Below are 21,883 nucleotides of genomic sequence, written 5' to 3' on the forward strand. Positions count from 1 at the left end.
ATACGCAAGACTTACAAGATCGCCCTTGGCCTACCAGAGTCCACAAGCACTGCTCGTCTGCTACAGCTGGGGGTATACAACACGCTTGAGGAAATTGTGGATGCGCAAAGAACCTCTCAACTCGAACACATGTCTCTGACAGCCACGGGTCAGTACATCCTGCACAAACTCGGCTTCAACTACCACGTCCAACACGGTCAGAAACAGGTCATTCTACCTGACCTCAGCGACACGCTGATTGCCGCCCCTATACCTCGAAACATGCACCCCGAATTTAATCGGGGCCGACGCCAGGCCCGTGCCAAGGCACTGCTGCGCTCCTTGGGTGGAAAGAGGACTACGCGCTTTGTAGACGCCGCAGAATACACACGAAAACACCGGTTCACGGCGGTAGTCGTAGACGTTAGCTCCCGGCTTACGCACGCGTGTAGTGTCGCAACGGAATACCCCGAAACAGCAGAAGAGGTAGCGATTGCGCTTGCGCTTACCGACCCCCTCTGCGAGGTAGTTTTTAGCGACTCACAATCCGCAGTTCGCAACTACGCGTGGGGGCGCATTTCCTCCGAAGCTCTCCAGATTCTAAAGAAAGCTGGTCGACAGCACTTCGATAACACCGCGATCATATGGTTTCCAGCGCACGTCGCCACCCCCACCGATGAGGGTCTCATTAACTTGAACGAGGTAGCACACCGCTCTGCGCGAGAACTGACCCGCTGCGCAGAATCGAAGACCGCCTCTTCGACTTCGGAACTCCTGGCTCAAAACACGCGAGAACGCCTGGTCAGGTACAATGACATCACCAAGCACTACCAGCTAGGCAGGCGGTTGCTGCCCCCACCTCACCCCATGCTGAAACGTCGCCAGGCAGTCATCTGGCGACAATTGCAAACACAAAAATTCCCCAGTCCGGTGCGATTGCAGCACATTTTCCCCGCACAATACCCGACTGCTCTTTGCAAATTATGTCAGGAAACTAGAGCGACGCTGTCACACATGTTGTGGGAGTGTCGGGTTACATCAGCTACAATGGCAGTAGCTCCGGAGGCTCTTGCGTCGAAGTGGGCTGCCGCTCTGTGCAGCTCCAACCTCAAGACACAAGAGTGGGCTGTCCAGCAAGCCCGAGAGGCGGCGACGAGGCAAGGCCTCAATGTCCTGTTACGTTTCGCCTACAACGCGCGGTAATGCCGGCGCGGATGCAACGGACGCCGGGGCTTTGTTCAAAACGGCGGACATTTTGGCCTGTTCGACGCCGCCGCAACGCCTACCCGCTAAGCGTGTCCCGGCGTGTTTCAGTGCCACGTGTCTTCGTGTGTGCGTGTGTGTGTGTGTGCCCTCGCTTGTCAAAGCGCGGCAGCCGGGGAGCGGAGTTCCCCGAATGAGGAGCCTGGACGTCTCTCGGCTCAACTGCTCACGCCGTCGTGTGGGTGAGGGTTGGCGATGCGTCACTACACTCGGTTCAGCAGGTCTCTCGGCCCGACAGTTCGCGCCGTCGTGGGCTCATGCTCCGCCGTCCCGTGACCTTCATCCCGTGACCTTCATCCCGTGACCTTCCCTTTTGGACCGCGACGCCGAGAGTATAAGAGCAGCTGCCCCCGGACGCCAGGGGAGAGGCTCCGATTTGTACTGTTGAGTTACGTGCTCTCCCGTCTCTCCACTTCGGTCGACCTGACCGGCCGCTCTTTTGCTATGTTAGAATAAACAAGTTGTTCTGTTACCAGTCTTCTCTTGCTTCGCCGGGACCTTCGGATGCTTCCAGTGCCCCAGGCCGCCAGGCCAACGCTACCCTTGGGGCTTGCGACCCATTGGCAATAACGGGCGTCAGCACCGAGACCCCAACAACTCGGGCCAGCGGTGCGATTCCAACATCTGGTTGCCAGCGGTGAGATCGCGACAACGGAGGCCAGCAGCGAAGAGATGCGGTTGACTGTATGCTGAGCAGCACAACGACCATCCGGGAGCAGTGCAACGAGCCCTGTGTGACGACTGGTTGCCTGCAGCGGAACGACTGCGCTGAAGTCTTGGCTGCGAGGTTTGGTGAGTGCGGGACTTTCTTCTTCTGAGTTTTGCCAGGCTTTTGTTAGTGTTAGAAACAGAGCTGGTAATTGTGGTTGTCGTTGCTACCGGGTTAGTTTGCGGCAAGACAATAGTAGGCAGTAGAGAAAGCAGCATTCAGAGCAGCCATGGATTTGAAGTCGTTGCGCAAACCGAAATTGCTGGAGCTTGCGAGAGAGTTGGGTCTGGATGTCTCAGACAAACTCAGAAAACCAGAACTGCTAAGGGCTATTCTTGAGTTAGAAGCTGAGGATGACGAGCTGTCGGAATGCCTTGAGACCATTGAGGAGAGGGAGCGTGAACTTAAAGAACAGAAAGAGAAAGATGAGCGTGAACTTAAAGAACAGAAAGAGAGAGATGAGCGTGAACGAAAAGAACAGAAAGAAAAAGAAGAGCGCGAACACGCTTTGGAAATGAAGCGTCTCGAGTTAGAGATGGAACGCGCTCGTAATGGAAGTCAGGCACACGGTGCAGGAGAACGAGTATTGTTCAAAATGACTGACCTGATGCGGCCGTTTAAGCTTGGAGAGGACATTGGTTTGTTCCTGGTTAACTTTGAGCGAACGTGCGAGAAGCAGGGGTTCTCTCGGGAAACGTGGCCACAGCGCTTGCTCACTTTGCTACCCGGCGAGGCGGCCGACGTAGTCGCTCGCTTGGAGAGAGAGGAGGCAGAGGATTTCGACAAAGTGAAATCGAGTCTGCTAAAAAAGTACCGGCTGTCAGCGGAGGCGTTCCGTCGGAAGTTTCGGGAAAATGAGAAAGGCAAAAGTGAGTCATATACAGAGTTTGCGTACAGGCTTATGTCAAACATGCAGGAGTGGCTCAAAGAAGAGAAAGCGTTTGGTGACCATGAGAAAGTTCTGCAGTGTTTCGGGCTAGAACAGTTTTATAGTCGGTTACCTGAGAACGTGCGGTACTGGGTCTTGGATAGGCCAGACGTTAGTACGGTGGCTAGAGCCGCTGAGTTAGCCGAGGAGTTTGTGACGCGTCGGGCTCGTGGAGCTAAGGACGGTCAAAAGGGTGAATTTGGCTCCAAGTTTGAGAGGCCAAAGTTCACGCCCATGAGAGCAAAGGGGGACACACGTAGTTTGGATGCGAGTGAAAGCAGTCCGACCGAACGTAAGGAGACGGCGGCAACCGAAGCCGAACGCAGAAAGCGGTTCGAGATGAGGCAAGCGCGCGTTTGTTATACGTGCCAGAAGCCGGGTCACTTTTCGGCGCAGTGTCCAGAAACAAAAACACAAGTCGTGTTTTTGTCTATATGCAGCACTGACGAGAACATGAAGCTTCTCGAGCCTTACATGCGAGACCTCCTCGTGAACGGGAAAGAGTGCCGAGTGCTTCGCGATTCCGCAGCTACAATGGATGTAGTTCACCCCTCTTACGTAGAACCCGATATGTTCACGGGCGAGTGCGCATGGATCAAGCAAGCAGTGGAAGCTCATAGCGTGTGTCTGCCGGTAGCAAAAGTGCTTATTGAAGGACCTTTCGGAGCACTTGAGACGGAGGCCGCAGTGTCATCTATGCTGCCCCCCCAGTACCCGTACCTATTTTCGAACAGGTCCGATCACCTCCTGCGCGAGAAGGGGCTTTTGTTTGGTGAGGCTAGCGTTCAGGCCTTAACCAGATCGAAGGTTCGGGAGCTCGCTGCAAAGGCGGTAGTTGCGGGGCCAACGTTGTTGAACGATGAAAAAGGGTCAGAGGCGCAGCAAGCTGGTATTCAGAGCACGCCCGAACGGGATAAAATTGAGCCTGTAGCGTTAAAGGCACCAGATACTGGAGAGGAAATTCCCGATGCGGGAAAGTTAGAAGAGCTTCCGGTCGAGCTTCCGGGACTAGGCTCAGTGACGAACAGGAAAGACGCCGATCAAGTCATTAGTGACTTAATAAGTAAAGCATCGCTGTCGCCTGAGCAGAAAACCGAACTACACCAGCTCTTACAAGAGTTTCAAGGTCTGTTCTCTGAGAGGCCTGGTAGGACTTCTGTCCTTACTCATGACATAGAACTTACCTCCCCAGAGCCAGTACGATCCAAGGCGTACCGGGTGTCACCCCGCCAGAGCGATATTATGGAGGCTGAGGTAAAGAAAATGCTACAGCTCGGTGTTATTGAAGCGGGTGAGAGTGATTATACCTCCCCTTTGATTTTAGTTGAGGTACCGGGCAAGGAACCTCGTCCTTGCGTCGACTACCGCAGGCTTAATTCCATCACTAAGGATCAAATTTATCCGATCCCTAACATCGAGGAGCGCCTTGAGAGAGTGAGTAGCGCTCAGTTTATTTCCACCCTAGATCTTGTCAGGGGTTATTGGCAGGTTCCACTTACAGAAGAGGCTAGTAGGTATGCGGCGTTCATTTCACCAATGGGGACATTCCGTCCTAAAGTTTTGAGTTTTGGTTTGAAGAACGCGCCATACTGCTTTTCAAGCCTCATGGATAAAGTGTTGCGGGGACAGCAAGAATTCGCTTTACCGTATCTAGACGACGTAGCGATATTCTCCGCATCCTGGCCGGAACATATGGCGCACTTGCGGGCAGTGCTAACCCGCCTGCGCGATGCGGGCTTGACAGTCAAGGCTCCCAAGTGCCAGTTAGCACAGGCCGAGGTTGTCTACCTCGGACACGTGATTGGTCGGGGTCGTCGCCGCCCCTCTGAAATAAAGGTGGCCGCTGTGCGAGACTTCCCGCAACCGCGCACGAAGACCGATATTCGGTCGTTCTTAGGTGTCGCCGGCTACTATCAGAGGTACATCCCCAGGTACTCTGATATCGCGGCTCCCTTGACGGATGCTCTGAGAAAGACAGAGCCGCAAACAGTCGTCTGGGATGAGACGAAGGAAAGAGCTTTTAGCGCCCTAAAGAGCGCCCTAACAAACCAGCCTGTGCTACGATCGCCCGACTACACAAAAGGGTTCGTTGTTCAGTGTGATGCTAGTGAGCGAGGCATGGGCGTTGTACTGTGCCAACGGGAAAATGGAGAAGTAGAACACCCCGTCCTGTATGCTAGTCGTAAGCTGACCAGTCGTGAGCAGGCGTATAGCGCCACCGAGAAAGAGTGTGCGTGTATCGTGAGGGCCGTTCAGAAATTGTCATGTTACCTAGCCGGCTCGAGGTTTATCATTGAAACGGATCACTGCCCTCTCCAATGGCTGCAGACCATCTCTCCCAAAAATGGCCGCCTCCTGCGCTGGAGCCTCGCTTTGCAACAATATTCCTTTGAGGTGCGTTACAAAAAGGGGAGTCTCAACGGTAACGCCGATGGCTTAAGTCGAAGCCCCTAACGTGGGAATCAGCCTCAAAATTGCTTGTTACTGAGGTTTTTCTTCCTGAGGCAGGATTTTTTTTAACCTATTGCTTTTGTGTAGTGTTTCAAAGTGATGATGTGCTTTTTAGTGCAATTTTTCCGATTTGTGGACGCGTTCTGAGTGCTGCTAAACTACTGTAAGGAACTAGGCAGCAGTATAAAAGGGGAAAGAGCCTGGCAGGGCTTAGTGAGGGTTGTGCCGTGCTTGCTGACTGAGCGGTTGACTTTTGGCGTGGTTCTAACGCTTGCCGGAAACGAGAACAAAAATGTCAACTCTCCCGAAGTCACTTTGCAGTGTCCTGTGTGCACCTGAACGTGAGAACGAGGCCTTCTCTGTGCGCTGCGCTCAAGAAACGCCCAAGGACGCCCAACTTCGGTTATGAGCATCATCGAGCGACATCCCTCCGGACAGCGGATGCAGTCCCCTGACCTTCGGGATCTCCTTCCCCCGGCGGGGCGGTCTGTTACGTTTCGCCTACAACGCGCGGTAATGCCGGCGCGGATGCAACGGACGCCGGGGCTTTGTTCAAAACGGCGGACATTTTGGCCTGTTCGACGCCGCCGCAACGCCTACCCGCCAAGCGTGTCCCGGCGTGTTTCAGTGCCACGTGTCTTCGTGTGTGCGTGTGTGTGTGTGTGCCCTCGCTTGTCAAAGCGCGGCAGCCGGGGAGCGGAGTTCCCCGAATGAGGAGCCTGGACGTCTCTCGGCTCAACTGTTCACGCCGTCGTGTGGGTGAGGGTTGGCGATGCGTCACTACACTCGGTTCAGCAGGTCTCTCGGCCCGACAGTTCGCGCCGTCGTGGGCTCATGCTCCGCCGTCCCGTGACCTTCATCCCGTGACCTTCATCCCGTGACCTTCCCTTTTGGACCGCGACGCCGAGAGTATAAGAGCAGCTGCCCCCGGACGCCAGGGGAGAGGCTCCGATTTGTACTGTTGAGTTACGTGCTCTCCCGTCTCTCCACTTCGGTCGACCTGACCGGCCGCTCTTTTGCTATGTTAGAATAAACAAGTTGTTCTGTTACCAGTCTTCTCTTGCTTCGCCGGGACCTTCGGATGCTTCCAGTGCCCCAGGCCGCCAGGCCAACGCTACCCTTGGGGCTTGCGACCCATTGGCAATAACGGGCGTCAGCACCGAGACCCCAACAACTCGGGCCAGCGGTGCGATTCCAACAGTCCCCTCATGGGAGACCTGAGCCCGGGTCGTCAAATTTGCCGGATTCAAAATAAAGTTGTTTCCATCCATCCATATCATGGACTTTTTTGCAAAGAAATCAATTTTGTGTTTTAACTAGCAACTTTTTTTTTTAGCTGTGCGCCCACTTATTACGAACTTCGGGATAGAATGAACGGGAGCCATGTGACAGTCAGGTTCACCATAAATGGGTTCGACTGTATTTCATTAACCGCTTCATGAACGCTTCGCTTCACACATATTCCAACATGTGTGTTGGATCTGCATAATCTTTCGAAGTAATCACAATGGCGCAAACTAATGGCAAGCGCAGAGATCGAGCAGGCACAGAGAACCTCTTCAAAGCTCAAGCCCCGACTTCTGTTGCACATGCCACTGGTAGCGGGCACTATTATTTTCTTAGCATCTGGCACAGAGAAAGTATATGGGAGCTGGCATGACACGCAAGAACTGTGTTTGTCAGCATCTTGTGATGGCAATGGTGATGATACTGACTACCCTAGCTCTGAGAGCAGACTGTGTTTACGCGATTTTGGTTTCATATTCGATTGCCCCATACAGGTAATTTTTGCACAATTTCTCACATGGGAAGTACAACTTGTGAAACAATTTTACACTGCGTGAAGCATGATCCAGAGGGTGCAGACACGATTTTCAGTCAATTTGACTATGTGATGCCATGTATTCTCATTGCAGTTTCACAATATTCAGAAAATTTTCAATATAATGTATAATTTGATTTAATTAAGTTCTACATAACTGGCTTTGGATATGTTTGTGGCACAGAAAGAGCCACAAGGAAAGACCAGAGCGAAAACAGGACAAGTGCTAACTTTCAATAACACTGTCAAGCATGTACTCCAATTCAATTCAATGAGTCACTTAAGGTAGCATAACTTTTCAGCACGATACCTTGCACAGTCTTTAAGCCCATGTTATGTGCTGCCCTTGAATGCTAATATTTGTTCTGTCGAAAAGGAGTTTAGGGGCATAATATCAGCAAATTTTCACCTACATTTGTTAGTTTCTGGACAAAAGTGATCATCCCTGCTCTTAATAAAAAAAAGTGGGGCTAAGTTTGCTTTATTTTGTTGCACGACGAGCTTGGACTATAGCATGTTTCACAAAGCATATGTGCAACCAGACAAATTTGCAAGACCACACACAAGCATTCAAGCATGTTGAATTCCCCACCTTGATCATGCTCAATGCGCACATGCCGTACAAAGCCGTTGAGCTTGAAAGTCAAGCTGAAGATGTAGTGCTCGTCGGAGCTGTCACGCACGACAAACGAACCATCTGGTTCATGTGCGAGCAGCCGTTCAGCTGTCTCTCCACTGATGGGGCCCCAATACCAGCCACACTGTGCAAGAGACACATGGGAGCAAATATTCAAAATACTAATCTCAATAAACTCTGTTTCTAAATTGTAAATTCACTTTTCTTCACTGCATATTTGCCCAACCAATGGCAGCACCAGCCACTGTTCAAATGAACACAAGTGCTAGCTACACATTCTTGGGTTTGTCTCTTGTGCATAGTTTCATCACAAGAGCCACGTCTTACACTTTCAATGTCGTATTGTAGAGGCAAACTTGTACAGGCTGTTTGCAAAAATGACTATGCCACCTTTAGTTCGGCAAACTGCCTTGCAAGAAAGCTAGCTTTGCCATAATGAAAAGGGTCTATTTTAACTGATGACTAAGTGTCTTATTTTCATTTACTTTCATCGTCACAGACTCGGTTCAGCCCAAGCAGGAGTGAACTAACATGAACAGCATGAATTTTCGTAATTGTATGTACACCATTGCTGCCTGTAGCATTTTTTGGCAAATGGATCCAGTATCTCATGAAACATAACATCTAAATTTTGAAACGGCACAAAAAAAGGGGGGGGGGGGATGAAAAGCACAGGGAGAACACAAGACAGATGCTGCTCTATGTTTATTTTTTTTAATCACACAGTTTGCAACAAGGCATATTATTTAAATAAATGCGTACGATCCTTGTTCATGAAGAAGAATTAATCGTTGGGCTAGTTTGTTTACAATGCTGGGGAGGAAAACTTGAAGAAGCACTTGCTTTCCCTTCCTGTGTGTGTCGCCTTTTTGTAGTGCTAATTTTCCCAATCAGCAATTGTTCATGAAGAAACTGCATAAATCAGCTGTAGAGCTTATAATCTATAATTAACTGTGCGTAATCTATGGGCTGGTCTGTGTATCCCATTCTTTTTGTGCCGTTTCAAAAAAAAAAAACATTCACCAATATGCCCAATTGTCCATATTGTGACATAACATTTGTACAAGTTGCTCAAAGCCCGCAGTTCTTGTGACACTTTTCACCAATGTTAGGATGAGTATTTTTTTGCACAAGATGCAGGGTGGAAGTAAAACAACTCACCAGTTTTAACTTTGCCAATACGTACCAGGTACACAGCGTATATAGCAGCCTTAACCTCTGTTTCATGCCCCCTCACCCCAAAGAAAGCAAAAGAACCCACAGGCAGAACTCAAAAGGAAACATAGGCGGTCTCAACATTCAACTCAAAGGTGCATAATGCCTAAGCACAGAGACCTATGCTTTGATCTTAAAATTAAAATAGAACAAGAAAGATATTGCGCTTACCTCTACTCTGTTCCTACCCAAATTTCATAGTAACATCATATTTTATGGTCCAAATCATTCCATGTAAACAGGCACTGAGACTTGCTTGGTTTGTCAAGAAAAAACTGCCAGTTTGCCTTTGTCTGCGCCTCTCATGATGGACAATGCTTGAAACAGAGAAGCAGCATCACTTTAGGCATTTGCAGTATGGCAAAAGAAGGCCTTCAAGACTGGTTTCCGTATATTGTTGGGGGGTATGTCTGAGAAAGGCAGAAGGCAGCAAATTCACAAGGCAAGCCACAGTGCCAAGTGTTACATCTAACAAATTCAAATGCAATCTTGCTGCTAAATTTGAGCAGGAACAGAGTAAGAGAAAGCGAAAAATCTTTTTTCAAGATTTTAAAGGAAAAAGACCGGTTTCAGTAGTATGCCCACACATAGCTTGTGCATTTAGGCATACATAAGCAGTAATTACAAGCCCATAGCCAATATGGGCTGGGTGATTGAAGCAATGGAAGCAGCCTAGCAATAAACTTGTTTTGCTTTTAACTAAGTTGTTATAACTTCGGTAACAGCACATATTACAGCATTCTAAACTTAGCTTGGATGAGCTCTTAGAGAAAGCCAGTCTCGCAATATAATTTGACACGCTTTAATGCATACCCTCTAACCCTTTCAGCGTCACTGACGTACTGGTATGTTTCCGTGTTTCTACCCTGCCATGTTCCTTTCGGCATTTCTTTTGTCAGATAGGAATGTGGGGACCACCACCAAGAGATCATCTGCTGTTATCTGTCATTTCTTTTTTATTTCTGCACAACCAAAAATTAAACCACTGTGCTCATTTTTATAACCTCTGAGAAAAAAACCCAACACTGGGGGTGCATAACATAATCTAAAACACACACACACACACACACACACACACACACACACACACACACACTGAGAGGGTTCGATAATGAGGAAGAAATTAGAATTGCCCCCCACCACCACAATTTGTTTCATGACTATGGAATCAAGTTGAGAGAGTTTCCGAAATGCAACGCCATACTGTTTTGAAAAGCTTTCTGTTTGCCAGTGCAATCACGCATTGGAATAACTTATCACAAAGTCATGTTAACTGCGAAGTTACATATACATTTTGTGCACTGATGAAAGCATTGTTTTCAGGAGTGTTATTAATTAGTGGGAATATTGTTTCTTGACCCAAATTATTTGAGCCATTCACTTTATTTCTTCTTCAGTATAAACAAAGTATACCAAAATAGACATCCTAGTTTGTACAGGAGAAATGTTTTTGGAGCTATCAGTACTAAGGATTTAATATCCAGCATGCACTGATGGCTAAAATGGCAAAAGCAGAGGCAGCAGACATGTGGTAGGAAAACCTCCCCTCAGGGTTACCTTTATGTCCCACAATCACACATTAGGAACATTGCCTGAGCAGATAGCAGAAGCTTCTAGACACCAGGTAACACTCTTCACAATAAGATCTCTTACAAATATTTCTCAAGGTTTAACAATCTAAAACACGTAGAACTTGTAGCTTTAAAAAATCTGTTAGAACTGCTTGTTGACCCAAAACTTAACCTGGAGTACTTACATCCTTACACCCTTACAAGTAAGTACACTGGAATACTTACATCCTTAACTTTCTCTATGCTGGATGCATAGTCGAGGCTCTTCCTGTCCGAGTCATCCGAGGCACAACTGACTGCATCAGCCCTGCCAAAATGGTCACATAGTGTTACGGTAGCATTGCCTGGAAGTGGAGGCAATGCTCGCACCGCATATGGACTGGTCGCCTTCTCACTGCACCGAACCACCTCCTCTGGATAGGGGTCTGTCTGACTTGAACTGTTTCGCACAGATGGTGAGGTGCTAGATCCCTTGCGAAAAACGTTAAGCAGTGCATTGGGCAGGGTGAATGAAAAGCGCCTCTTTGATGATGCTTTCTCAGCAGGCCGCGATGCACTCTGACCTCTAGCACCCAAGCAAGAGGCCAGTGAATGCCGCAAAGAGCCCTTTTCGACGGGTCCAGACAAGTCTTCAATGCAGTCACAAGTGCCATGCGTACCAATTTCTTCCGAGCAACATCGCTCAGCGCGAGAGTTTTCTTTTCTCTTCTTGCTCCTGAGTTGTTTCTTTGACTCAACAGTGGTGGAACGTGATCTGCGGCAGTTGCTACACGTTGACAAGGTTCTTCCCTCCTTCCTCCCATGCACATCTGTGTCCCCTAGTGCTGTCAAGAATGGAATAGGACTGTTGGGGCTGCTATAGGGCATCTGCGGCAGCGGTTCGTGGCCCTCTTCACTCAAGCCAAGTACTTGCGATGGTGTGCTTCCGGGACGGCTGACAACTTCAGGCCTGTCGAACGAAGCCCCAGCTGAACATGCAGAGTGGGCAGAATGCACAGAGTGGACGGACCCTCCCGCGGGGCAAGGCTTCAGTGCTTTGGGCTTCAGAACAAGCGTGTAATTTGAAGGCTCATCCAGGGAGCAGCGTGACCTGGAGGTTCTTGTGGAACCGTCAGTTCGACCAGACGTGGATGCCCGGCGGCTGGCCACGTCAGAAGGTGATGACTTTGCAGTGGCACTGTGCGATTCACAGCAGCATGTGGCTTCAAGATGGCAGCGCTGACTGGAGACCTGGCAGGAGTCTAGAGACAAACAAGCCATGTAGACACTCAGAGGCAACGCCCCTGCACCTTCTTTGGACGGCCAGTCTACAGACAAGGTCGAAGCTGCACCACTTCCCGCAGCCCCACAATCTTCAACGTTTGAGGATGGTGGCCGGGCAGCCGGCACCCTTGCTTCCCATACTCCGATGTTTTGGTGGCCTGAAGATGGATGAAGGTCAACTTGAAAGATGACAGGGTGGCTGGAATGGTGCGGCTGTTCAACACCACCCTCTTGGGCCTGACTGCTGAGATGGTGGTCCTCCCGAGCGGGGACGTCACGGAAGTCAAGGCTTCCTGGGGAAGCCTGTTGGTCCATGTCACGGGGTGAACTGTGCAGAAGGCAACCGACCAGGGCAGGCCATAGGTGGAGGGACACTCGGTGTTCCTGTTGTTCACAGCAAAGCATTGTCGGAAAAGCAGCAGCTGCCTGCAGGCACAACAGCCGCTACCAATGGTGCTGCCATTGTAGGGGCCTCACTGATGACGTTTCAGAAACTGGACAGAAATTTTTTTTTCATGGGAAAGAAAAAGCAAACGGTAAGAAAACTAACAATGGCCCGAGAAGCACACTTACAAAAGAGTTGAAACCATACAAGATTTGAGTCATAAGTCTAGCATTCAACAGCTCTGAACACTTTTCCACAGCCAGGACGGCATTGCAAAGCATAGGAGTGTAGGATTTCCACAGATACACAGGTGCAGAAGCATACACACATGTTCTGAATACAGACGCGAACAAAAAAAAAAAAATATGTGATAGCTACTAACTCCACATTAACATGAGACAGCATACGCACACTAGCAGTATCGAACTGACATATGAAAGGTTGATGCAAACCTAGCATAATAATAAAGCTGAAAACATGTATTTACTTTTTGGTTCTCCTGTAACGCTTTCAGCAAAAGCGAACTCCAGGAACTATCAGCCAACCAACGCATGCCTGCTTACTTCGTATTACTTTAAAACGTACGATCACGTTCCAAATTCAATAAAGAAACGCAACTGACCTGCTTAACTCAGGAATACCACACAAAGGACCTGTCTGACCTTGCTAACAAATCACCTAAACCAGCCGCGACGCCAAAGACTAGAAAAGAATGCGATATCTGCTGCTCACAACTCTCGGTACAATCAACCCCGATCTTCAAAACACTGCGAGTAAAGCACCTAACATGCTAAAGAACATTTTCAAGGGTACAAGATATTAGTTTTCCAGGGCTCGGGAAGCTTTAATTTCGCAAGCTTAAGCACGGGCCCCCAGAAATAAGAAACAAACCGCACCTCACAACACCTGGGTTTTTAATTTAGTGCTTAACGACACAAATCGTTACAGACTACACTGGGAAATCGCGCAAAGCATCAGACAACAGGACGACGCGAGTTGTGAAAGCAAAGAGCTAACGGCATTGATGTGTATATTTATTGCTTGGATAAACACACACGCACACACACAGAGAAAGAAAAAGAAAGGAAATCACTCTTTTTTAGGCACAACAAAGAAACTCTGGCTGTTCAGGGACAATTACATTCGGTTCCAGGAATAGAAAATGAATAGAGACATTCACTTTAAACGACGGAGGAGTATGCTCCAGAGTTTACAAACAACTGAACACATTACCACACTGAAGGAATGCAACGAACAAGTAGGTTTCGCTTCGTCCGTTCAAGATTGAATGTACTTAACCAGCTTAATAAGGAAGAATCGGTCTCAGAAGAGTGACCAGAGATGGACTAACCTGCAAATGCCTTTTATTTGTCGACACCACAGCTTGGACGAGGAAATATACCACCCGCAAATAAGGTAGCCATTATGAGCTGATCCCATTGTTGCCAGGCCGCTGTAGGATAACGCCATGCACGGAGAAGGACCAACTTGGCGCCGAAATTTGAATGCGATATATCAGGCACCGAAGAAAAACATCAGCAATGAAGTATCCTAACAGCAGCTACATCTTCACAACATGTCATAAGAAAGGAAGGCTCCCACAGAGCAAGCAGTGTTTATTTATATCGGAAAACTGAAAGACAAGAAACATAATTGACTGGTAGATTACTAATTTAAAACAGTTCACTCTGTAGAAGAACTGTGGAGGTTTATACAATGCTGACTAACGGCCACGTCCTCTGCTATAGAGGTCTCCCAGATGAGAAGCCACACGGGGTAGGATTCCTAGTCCATAAGGGCATAGCGGGCAACATTGACGAATTCTACAGCATTAATGAGAGGGTAGCAGTAGTCGCAATAAAGCTGAATATGAGGTATAGAATAAAGGTAGTACAAACCTACGCTCCAACATGCAGTCACGATGATGAAGAAATATAATATTTTTATGAAGATGTTGAATTAGCGATGAGAAAAGTGCAAACTCGGTATACTGTAGTCATGGGCGGCTTCAATGCAAAAGTAGAGAAAAAGCAGGCTGGTGAAAAAGCAATTGGAAACTACAGCATCGATTCTAGGAACACTAGAGGAGAGATGTTGGTAGAATTCGCAGAAAGGAATAAGCTCCGAATAGTGAATACCTTCTTCAGAGAGCGTAGCAAATGGAAGTGGAACAGCCCTAACCTGGAACAGCCCTAATGAAGAAACTAGAAATGAAATAGATTTCATACTTTTTACCGATCCCAGCATAGTGCAGGATGAAAAAGTGTTAGGTAGGGTAAAGTGCATTGATCATAGGTCAGTGAGGTCTACAGTCGGATACAACTCAAGTCTGCAGGGAAGCCCCGCCGACGCCCTCATAACTGCCAGCCACTGTTCCTCCGTGAGACTGCAAATAGTTCGTACTTCAAACTTTCCCTGTTGCCTAAGTAAGGCTGTAACCACAGTAATAAAATATTAAGTGCATAATTTTGGACGTTTTCATTCGTATACTATAGTGGAACGGTGACAACCTAATTGTTTATTGAACTGAAATAAAACACTTGCTCCGCTGCAACTATTTGTTGTCAACTTTCACTGCAGTTGGCAGTGAAGTTTCATGAGTAAAACGGGGTCAGCTGTGAAATGAACTGTACCGCGGGCTTTTGAAGAGTGAAATGCTCAGAATCCATACACTTTGTCCATGTCTGTTGCACACCTCATCGCTTCAGCCGATGAAAAGTCTCTTCAAGAATACCAGACGCTCCGGAGGTATCAAGTACGACGCCATATTGAAATGGTCGCATGACGACGATTTTGTTTGCTTCTGTGATTGGCTGGCGGAGTAACAACCCCTAACAACCCCGCGCGGTCCGTGTGCCTTGGTTGCCAACTGCTGTTTTTTTTTTTTTAAGTTGTATCCTACTATAGGATTCGCCGCAATATGAAGAGAGAAAGAGCATAATTAGTCAAGAAGAAACAGACTAACCTAGATGCAATAAGGGTAAAAGCAGACCAATTCAAACCGGTGCTTTCAAGCAAATATGCAGGTTTAGAACAGAGAGATGGAGATGATATATAGGTAATGAATGAAACCCTAACTAGGCTTGCTTCAGAAGCAGCAATTGTAGTGGGAGTAAGGCACTAAGTCAACCAATAGGTAAGCGCTCCCAAGTAACAAAGGGCCTAATAAAGGAATGACAAAGTATGAGAGTGTCCAACTCAAGAGATCAGGTAAAATTCGCGGAACTGCCAAAACTGATCACGGAAAAAGTAAGGGATACTTACTCGAAATTTTAACGTGAGAAAGGCTGAGGAAGCAATAAAAAATGGCAATGGCCGCAGCATGAAATCAGTAAGAAAACTTGGCATAGTACAAGCCAAAATGTATGCACTGAAAGATAAGCAGATAAGAGACAATATCATCAGCGATCACCATCATCAGTATCATCAGCAATTTAGAAGATATAGTAAAAGCAGCGGAAGAGTTCTATACTTACCTGTACAGTACCCAGAGCAACCGCGGTGCCTTCATTCAAAGTATTAATGAACAGGATGCAGAGGCTCCTTCTATAACTAACGATGAAGGTATAAGGGCCTTGCAAGACATGACCCGTGTAAAAGCGGCCAGAAATGGAATAACAATCGATTTAATCAAAGATGGAGGAGATATCAGGCTTGAAAAGGTTGCGGCTCTTCTCTACAAAAAATGGAGATGTTAAAGAATTGAAAAATTGTAGGCCCATTAGCTTACTTTCAGTATTGTGTAAAATATTCACCAAGATCATTTCCAAAGAAATAAGGGTAACACTCGACTTTAGTTAACAAAGAGAACAGGCTGGCTTCAGGAAGGGATACTCCGCAATGGATCACATCCATGTCATAATCAGGTAATCAAGAAATCTGCAGAGTACAATCAAGCTCTGTATATGGCCTTCATAAATTATGAAAAGGCATTTGATTCAGTAGAGATACCAGCCATAAGCGGAGTTTTCATTCTGCCGGGGAAGGGGCCGGGGCCCGACCAGCTTTCCCAACCGCATATATATATATATATATATATATATATATATATATATATATATATATATATATATATATATATATATATATATATATATATATATATATATATATATATATATATATATATATATATATATATATATATTTCTCGCACTTGAAACTTCGTGGGACCTCGAAGAATTGAATGCGGAAGTGATGGCGTTATATGAGTATATACAAGACCACATAGTAGGAGACAGTTCAATTCCACAGCCTGAGTCCTCTCAGTGGTGTAATCTTCCTTCGTGTAATTGTCGCATACTTGGCTATTACTACTACTAATACTGCTTCGCCTTTACGGCGAAATTGCAGCCGTTCTCTCTCTCTCTTCTTTTTTTTTTTTTTTCTGTGAGTCCGAGCATAAGCGCTGTTGCGCATGACTGCTGTTGATTCCGATTGCGAGTGAATCCGGTTTGGCCTCATTTCGGTGGCTGAGTGAATTATACAGTGTTCCCCAACTATCATGCACCAAGGCTTAAGAAAAGAGCAGTTGCGTTATTGCGTTATGTTTCCAGTACAGTGGAATAGCCGCCAGTAATTATTTCGTTACTGAGATTTAATTCGGTAATTGCAATTAATTATCTAACTCGAGAAGTACTGTCCTAATTTTCAAACTGTCAATGAGGTAAAAATGACATCTAACTGCGGTGTTTTTCAGCGACCTACTAATTGCGTACAATTTTTTTCTGCCTGGCAAAGAAACCTCACGAAGTATGAAAAATACCACGTGACTGCGCTCCCACCCGCATGATAAAGTAGCGCCCTCAAATAAGCTGATTGAAATCAACTGCAATGCCTGTCGCAAACCCGAAGAGACAGCGCATTACCTTGGCAATGGTACGGAAGGAGCACCAACAGCAGGTTTCGCTGATTCGCAGCTATTCCTTCCTCTTATTTCTATATCGCACTTATTATCTGTCTCTCAAGGCCGACTGATCACATTGATAACAAAAGCCCCTTGATAATGCGGCCGAAGCGCCGCTCTGACCACGCATGAAATGCGAAATGCAATGTAATAGGCATAGAATGTTTCCAAATCCCGGCTTCGCTCGCACCGCATCTAAAGAGTGCGAGCGAAGCTATATTTCGCGCCAGAAACTTGCTTCGGCCCAAAGCCAAATTAAAGTGACTGTTTTATATTTCATGAAAGTGTATATGTGCAGCAAAAAGAGGTTCGTGGCAAAAAATGAAAGCTAAATAAACAGAACGGGAAGAGACTCACGTGTAGAGAATTAAAAGGCAGAACCGATGCGTTCAAGAAATGACTTCTAAATGACAAAGTTTCAATAAAATATTTGTCCTCAACTTGTTAATTTCATGGCATTAGATTTTTTGTATCAGCAGCATGCACTGCTTCGCTGGTTTCGAATTGGTATAGTTCTAACGTTCGTGTGATATTTTCTTTACTTATTAAATATACAAAAAACATGGAAGCATTGATATCAGTTATTTCGGGCACAATTTCTGGGACATACGAGTATATTCTTGTATAAAAAAAACACATATTTTACTTGTCTTGACAATGCGTAGCGTTTAAGAATTCGTTTGCAGCATCTTTGGCAATGACAATGCAGGTATTATTCATGTATTTGATACCTTGACAAATTTCGTGAGGAGGAGGCCAAGCTGCTGTGGAAACCAGCAGAGATTGCAGACCAAATCGTCTTTAATCAATCACATTTTCAGGTTTTCTTATTGTTATGTGTGTATTTTACATTATGCTAGGTTAGCGAAACAGATGTAAACACCATGGGCAGTGTAACCGTTATTCTCATTGATCAGCATTAAAAGCTTTATCTCGGGGGCTCCTATCTATGGAAAAGAAGAAATCGTGTTTCTTGGCGAACCACTGCACGAAATTTGATTAGTATCCATGCATTTAAAAGGCGAAGTTAAAAGCTAGGGATTGTTGCAACCGGATTTTTTAATTATAGGGTCAATCTCTTAACAAAAATTGATCAATATCAAAATGTTTGAGAAATTACCAAATTTACAGCTGTGTAACTCAGCAATGAAACATAAATCACAAATCTCTAAATTGCATCTAATAGTGCATCTAAAGCGGACAAGAGAGCGAGAGAAAAGGATGCATAGAAAGGCAGGGAAGTTAACCAGAGGCAGTTCCGGTTAGCTACCCTGCACGGGGGGAAGGGTGAAGGACGATAAAAACAGAGAGAGAGGAAGGGGGAGATAGAGAGAAATAGAGACAAGCCCGAAGAAACCGCGTACACTAGAGAGCAGTAGGGGGCGGCGTTCCTAAAGTCTATCGTGAAGCCCCGCAGACCGCAGGAACCTTAATAACGCGAGTAAGGCCTTCAGCGGGGATGTTCTGTGGGAGTACTGACCTAAAGCTTTGAGTTCTGATAGTGCACAATTGTCCAACTGGTCCAGTACTCTTCAAAGCACTTGTCTGGGCACTATATCGCGGGCAGACACAAATAATATGTGCGAGCGCCTCATTGATGTTTCATGTGGTGCACGTGGGGCTGTTGGCCATTCCAATAAGGAAAGCATGTGAGTTCGTAAATGCAACGCCTAGCCACAGGCGGTACAGCATGGTCTGTTCACGTCGTGGTAACCCAGGCGGTAGATGCATCCGTGTGTCCGGGGACAACGAATGCAAACGACATATGGTGAAAGCGCTCGAGTCCCACAGAGGCAAAGTACATGCACGGGACATCAATCGCAGCCCAGCCGCTGCGTTTGTTCGCAAAAGTTTAATCAAGACACGTTGACCACCTACATGTGCAGATCGGGCGGCTCCGTCGGCGTGGTCATTCCCGCTGATGCTGCAATGTCCTGGAAGCCATTGAAAGATTATGTTCTATCCCTTATCATGCCTGCGATGCTAAATCTGTCGAATTTCTGAGGCCAGTTCAATGGTTCCGTGATGCATTGGCCTTTTATGTGCTGAAGGGCTGCCCTGAAATCACTGAAGACTCGCCACTGCTGCGGTGATTATTGTTTAATAAAATCAAGTGCAGCACGGAGTGCCGGAAGTTCTGCACCTGTCGATGTGGTCACACAGGAAGTTTTTAATTTGATTTCTTCAGATTTTGCCGGTATGATCACTGCAGCAGCTGTGCTGTTGAGTTTTACCGAACCATCTGTGTAGACATGTTGCCGGAATCTGTGTACGTTGTGAATGTGTTCCAAAGTTGCTTGTTTCAAAGCTTACAACGGCGCTCCAGCTTTCTTTCTGATGCCCGGAATTGTAAGATGCACTTGCGGCCGGTGCAGACACCACAATGGGTCTGATAATCATGTAGCAGGCGTAAATTGTGATGGCAAGTAGGACACATTTCCTACAACACTTTTGGCAAAAGTTGAATATGGCCTCTTTGCTGGCAAGCAAGCAAGATGGTGTAAGGGATTCCTAGTCAGGTGTCGGATGTGTGCTTTCAGGACATCTGCATCTATGTTGACTGTCAAAGGAGCGTCTCCGGCAATGGCCACTGTCGCAATCGATGACGTAGTTATGGGGATACCGAGACAAGTTCTGACCGAGACAAGCACGTGCTTGTGCTTGCACACTCTGGAGTTTGCGGATACTTGTAGTGCAAATATTTCCTAGTATAGGTAAGCTGCACCGCAGGAAGCCCAAGAACAGTGCTTTATATAGTTGCAACATTGATGGTACTGTTGCGCCCCAGGACTTCCCGCCGTGAGGGCTCCAAGACGTGAGGGCTCCAAGACAAGTCCCTGTCAATGATGACGACAAGAAAGCGGTGCGTTTGTCTGTATCGTAGAGTTTGGTCATTGATCCGCAAAGCATACGGGGCCATTGCTTTGCGAGTAAAAGCAACGAGTACACATTTCTCAGGAGAAAGCTCCAGGCCTTGTCTTCTTAGGTATGTTGGCACGGCCGTTGAAGCCTTCTCAAGTCGTGCGCGGACTTCTACACGTGTCACTTCTGAAACCCATATGCAAATGTCGTTTGCATATACGGAGAGCTGAACGGTTTGCGGTAACGAATCGGCGAGACCGACGAGCACCAGGTTGAACAGGGTCGGGCTGAGTACTCCGCCATGCGGTACACCACGACTGATAACGCTAGGCGGCGTTCTGTCTTCAGTCAAAATAAAGAAAGATATTCCATTCAAATAGCTGCGTATCCAGCGAAAGGCATGCCCACTAATCCCTACAGCTTCTAAGGCGTCCAGAATCGCATGATGGTCGACATTGTCGTATTCACCGTTAACATCAAGGAATAAGGCCGCAGTGATTTGTTTCAGATGTCTCTGGTGCTATACATATATTACAAGGTCAATAACGCTATCTATTGACGAGCGTCCGCGTCGAAAGCCAGCCATTATATCTGGATAGATGCTCTAAAATTCCAAGCATCATTCTAACCGAGTAAGGATAATTCTCTCCATTACCTTGTCGACACAGCTGGCCAGTGCTATCGGATGGTAAGATGACAATTCCAGTGGAGATTTGCCAGGTTTGACGAGTGGAACAAGGTGACTGGATTTCCACGTGGTAGGGACCAGGCCGTCACGCCATGTATATATAGGCCAAGAAGTGCATCTCTGGCCTCTTGATCAAGATTTGCAAGTGCAAAGTACGTGCTGCCATCGGGTCCTGGTGACGAAGATCGTCTGCACCCAGCAAATGCGGCCTCCAGTTCTTCGATGGAGAAAGGAGCGTCCATACGAAGGTCTCGGGAGCAAGGTGGTCAATAGGAATAGGTGCGCAAGGTGAATAGGTGAACACCGGACCTGCGATCGTTGCACGGTAATCTTCGGCTACGTCGACTTCTCGGCGTCCTTGACGGTGGACTAGAGATTTAAATGGCCGGCGCTGTTGAGGGGTTGTTCGAAGTCCGCGGACTGTTCTCCAAACAACTGACAGATGTTTACGCGGATCGAGACTCACAAAAGGATTTTCAGCGTTGATTTTGCAGCACAGCAAGACGACGTTGAATTTTCTTGTGAATGCGTCTGGCCTCTCTAAGGTCGTAAATAAAGGGGACAAAATGCATTAATGTACATATCTCCTAAATATACCACTTATTTGTAAGTAGGACTTTTGCATAAACCTTGTAAACAATGCAACAAATTCACGTATGGACGTCAGACTCTGGAGTTTTGCAAGACGCGTAGCGCCACCTGCCGGTGCAAAGAGGCAGTAATTGAGTAGTGCGAAGCCCGACTCCCTTGCTAAGTTGCCTATGCAGCTAGCGACTGCGAAACAACGATTTAACTAGATTTTGGTCCATATTGCGAGTGTTTTGCGCATTTAACACCCAGACAGAGAGCTATGAATTTCTACGCTAGTCGGACGCGCCGACGAACTGCCATAAAGCGCTTGCTGGCTCACTTTTCAGACTGATGGCGGAAACGACGGCAACCGCGATAGCTCCGCGTGCTACGAAGAAACGCCGCAATCGACGCTACTGTTGTGTTGTAAATTGCCATGAACGTGAAGGGCGGAATAACAGCGTTCAGTTTTACCGATTTCCATCGCGATCGTATGAAGAGGAAAGGCGAGAGCGCTGGATACGGGCCGATCAACCTGTTGGGCAATCGGATTACTTGCATTCCCCACAACACAGCGGCTCGCATGAGAAAGTGAGACAATATTGTTCTTCTGTAATTGTGTTGCGTAGCTCTG

General features: G+C 47.1%; 1 protein-coding gene across 1 annotated transcript in view; it reads right to left on the reverse strand.

Annotated features, from left to right (window-relative positions):
- The window catches only part of LOC126531644 (uncharacterized), a 43,615-nt gene extending 29,941 nt beyond the window's left edge, over nucleotides 1-13,674 (reverse strand). The window contains exons 1-3 of the mRNA XM_050179262.3: nucleotides 13,575-13,674; nucleotides 10,801-12,332; nucleotides 7,745-7,913 (exon numbers count right to left, since the gene is read on the reverse strand). Coding sequence (XP_050035219.1) covers nucleotides 7,745-7,913; nucleotides 10,801-12,243 — 1,612 coding nt within the window. The 5' untranslated portion in view covers nucleotides 12,244-12,332; nucleotides 13,575-13,674. The remainder of the gene's footprint in view (nucleotides 1-7,744; nucleotides 7,914-10,800; nucleotides 12,333-13,574) is intronic.
- Between the last annotated feature and the right edge of the window lie 8,209 nt (nucleotides 13,675-21,883).

Source organism: Dermacentor andersoni, chromosome 5 (genome assembly GCF_023375885.2).
Source record: "Dermacentor andersoni chromosome 5, qqDerAnde1_hic_scaffold, whole genome shotgun sequence".
Lineage (NCBI taxonomy): Eukaryota > Metazoa > Arthropoda > Arachnida > Ixodida > Ixodidae > Dermacentor > Dermacentor andersoni.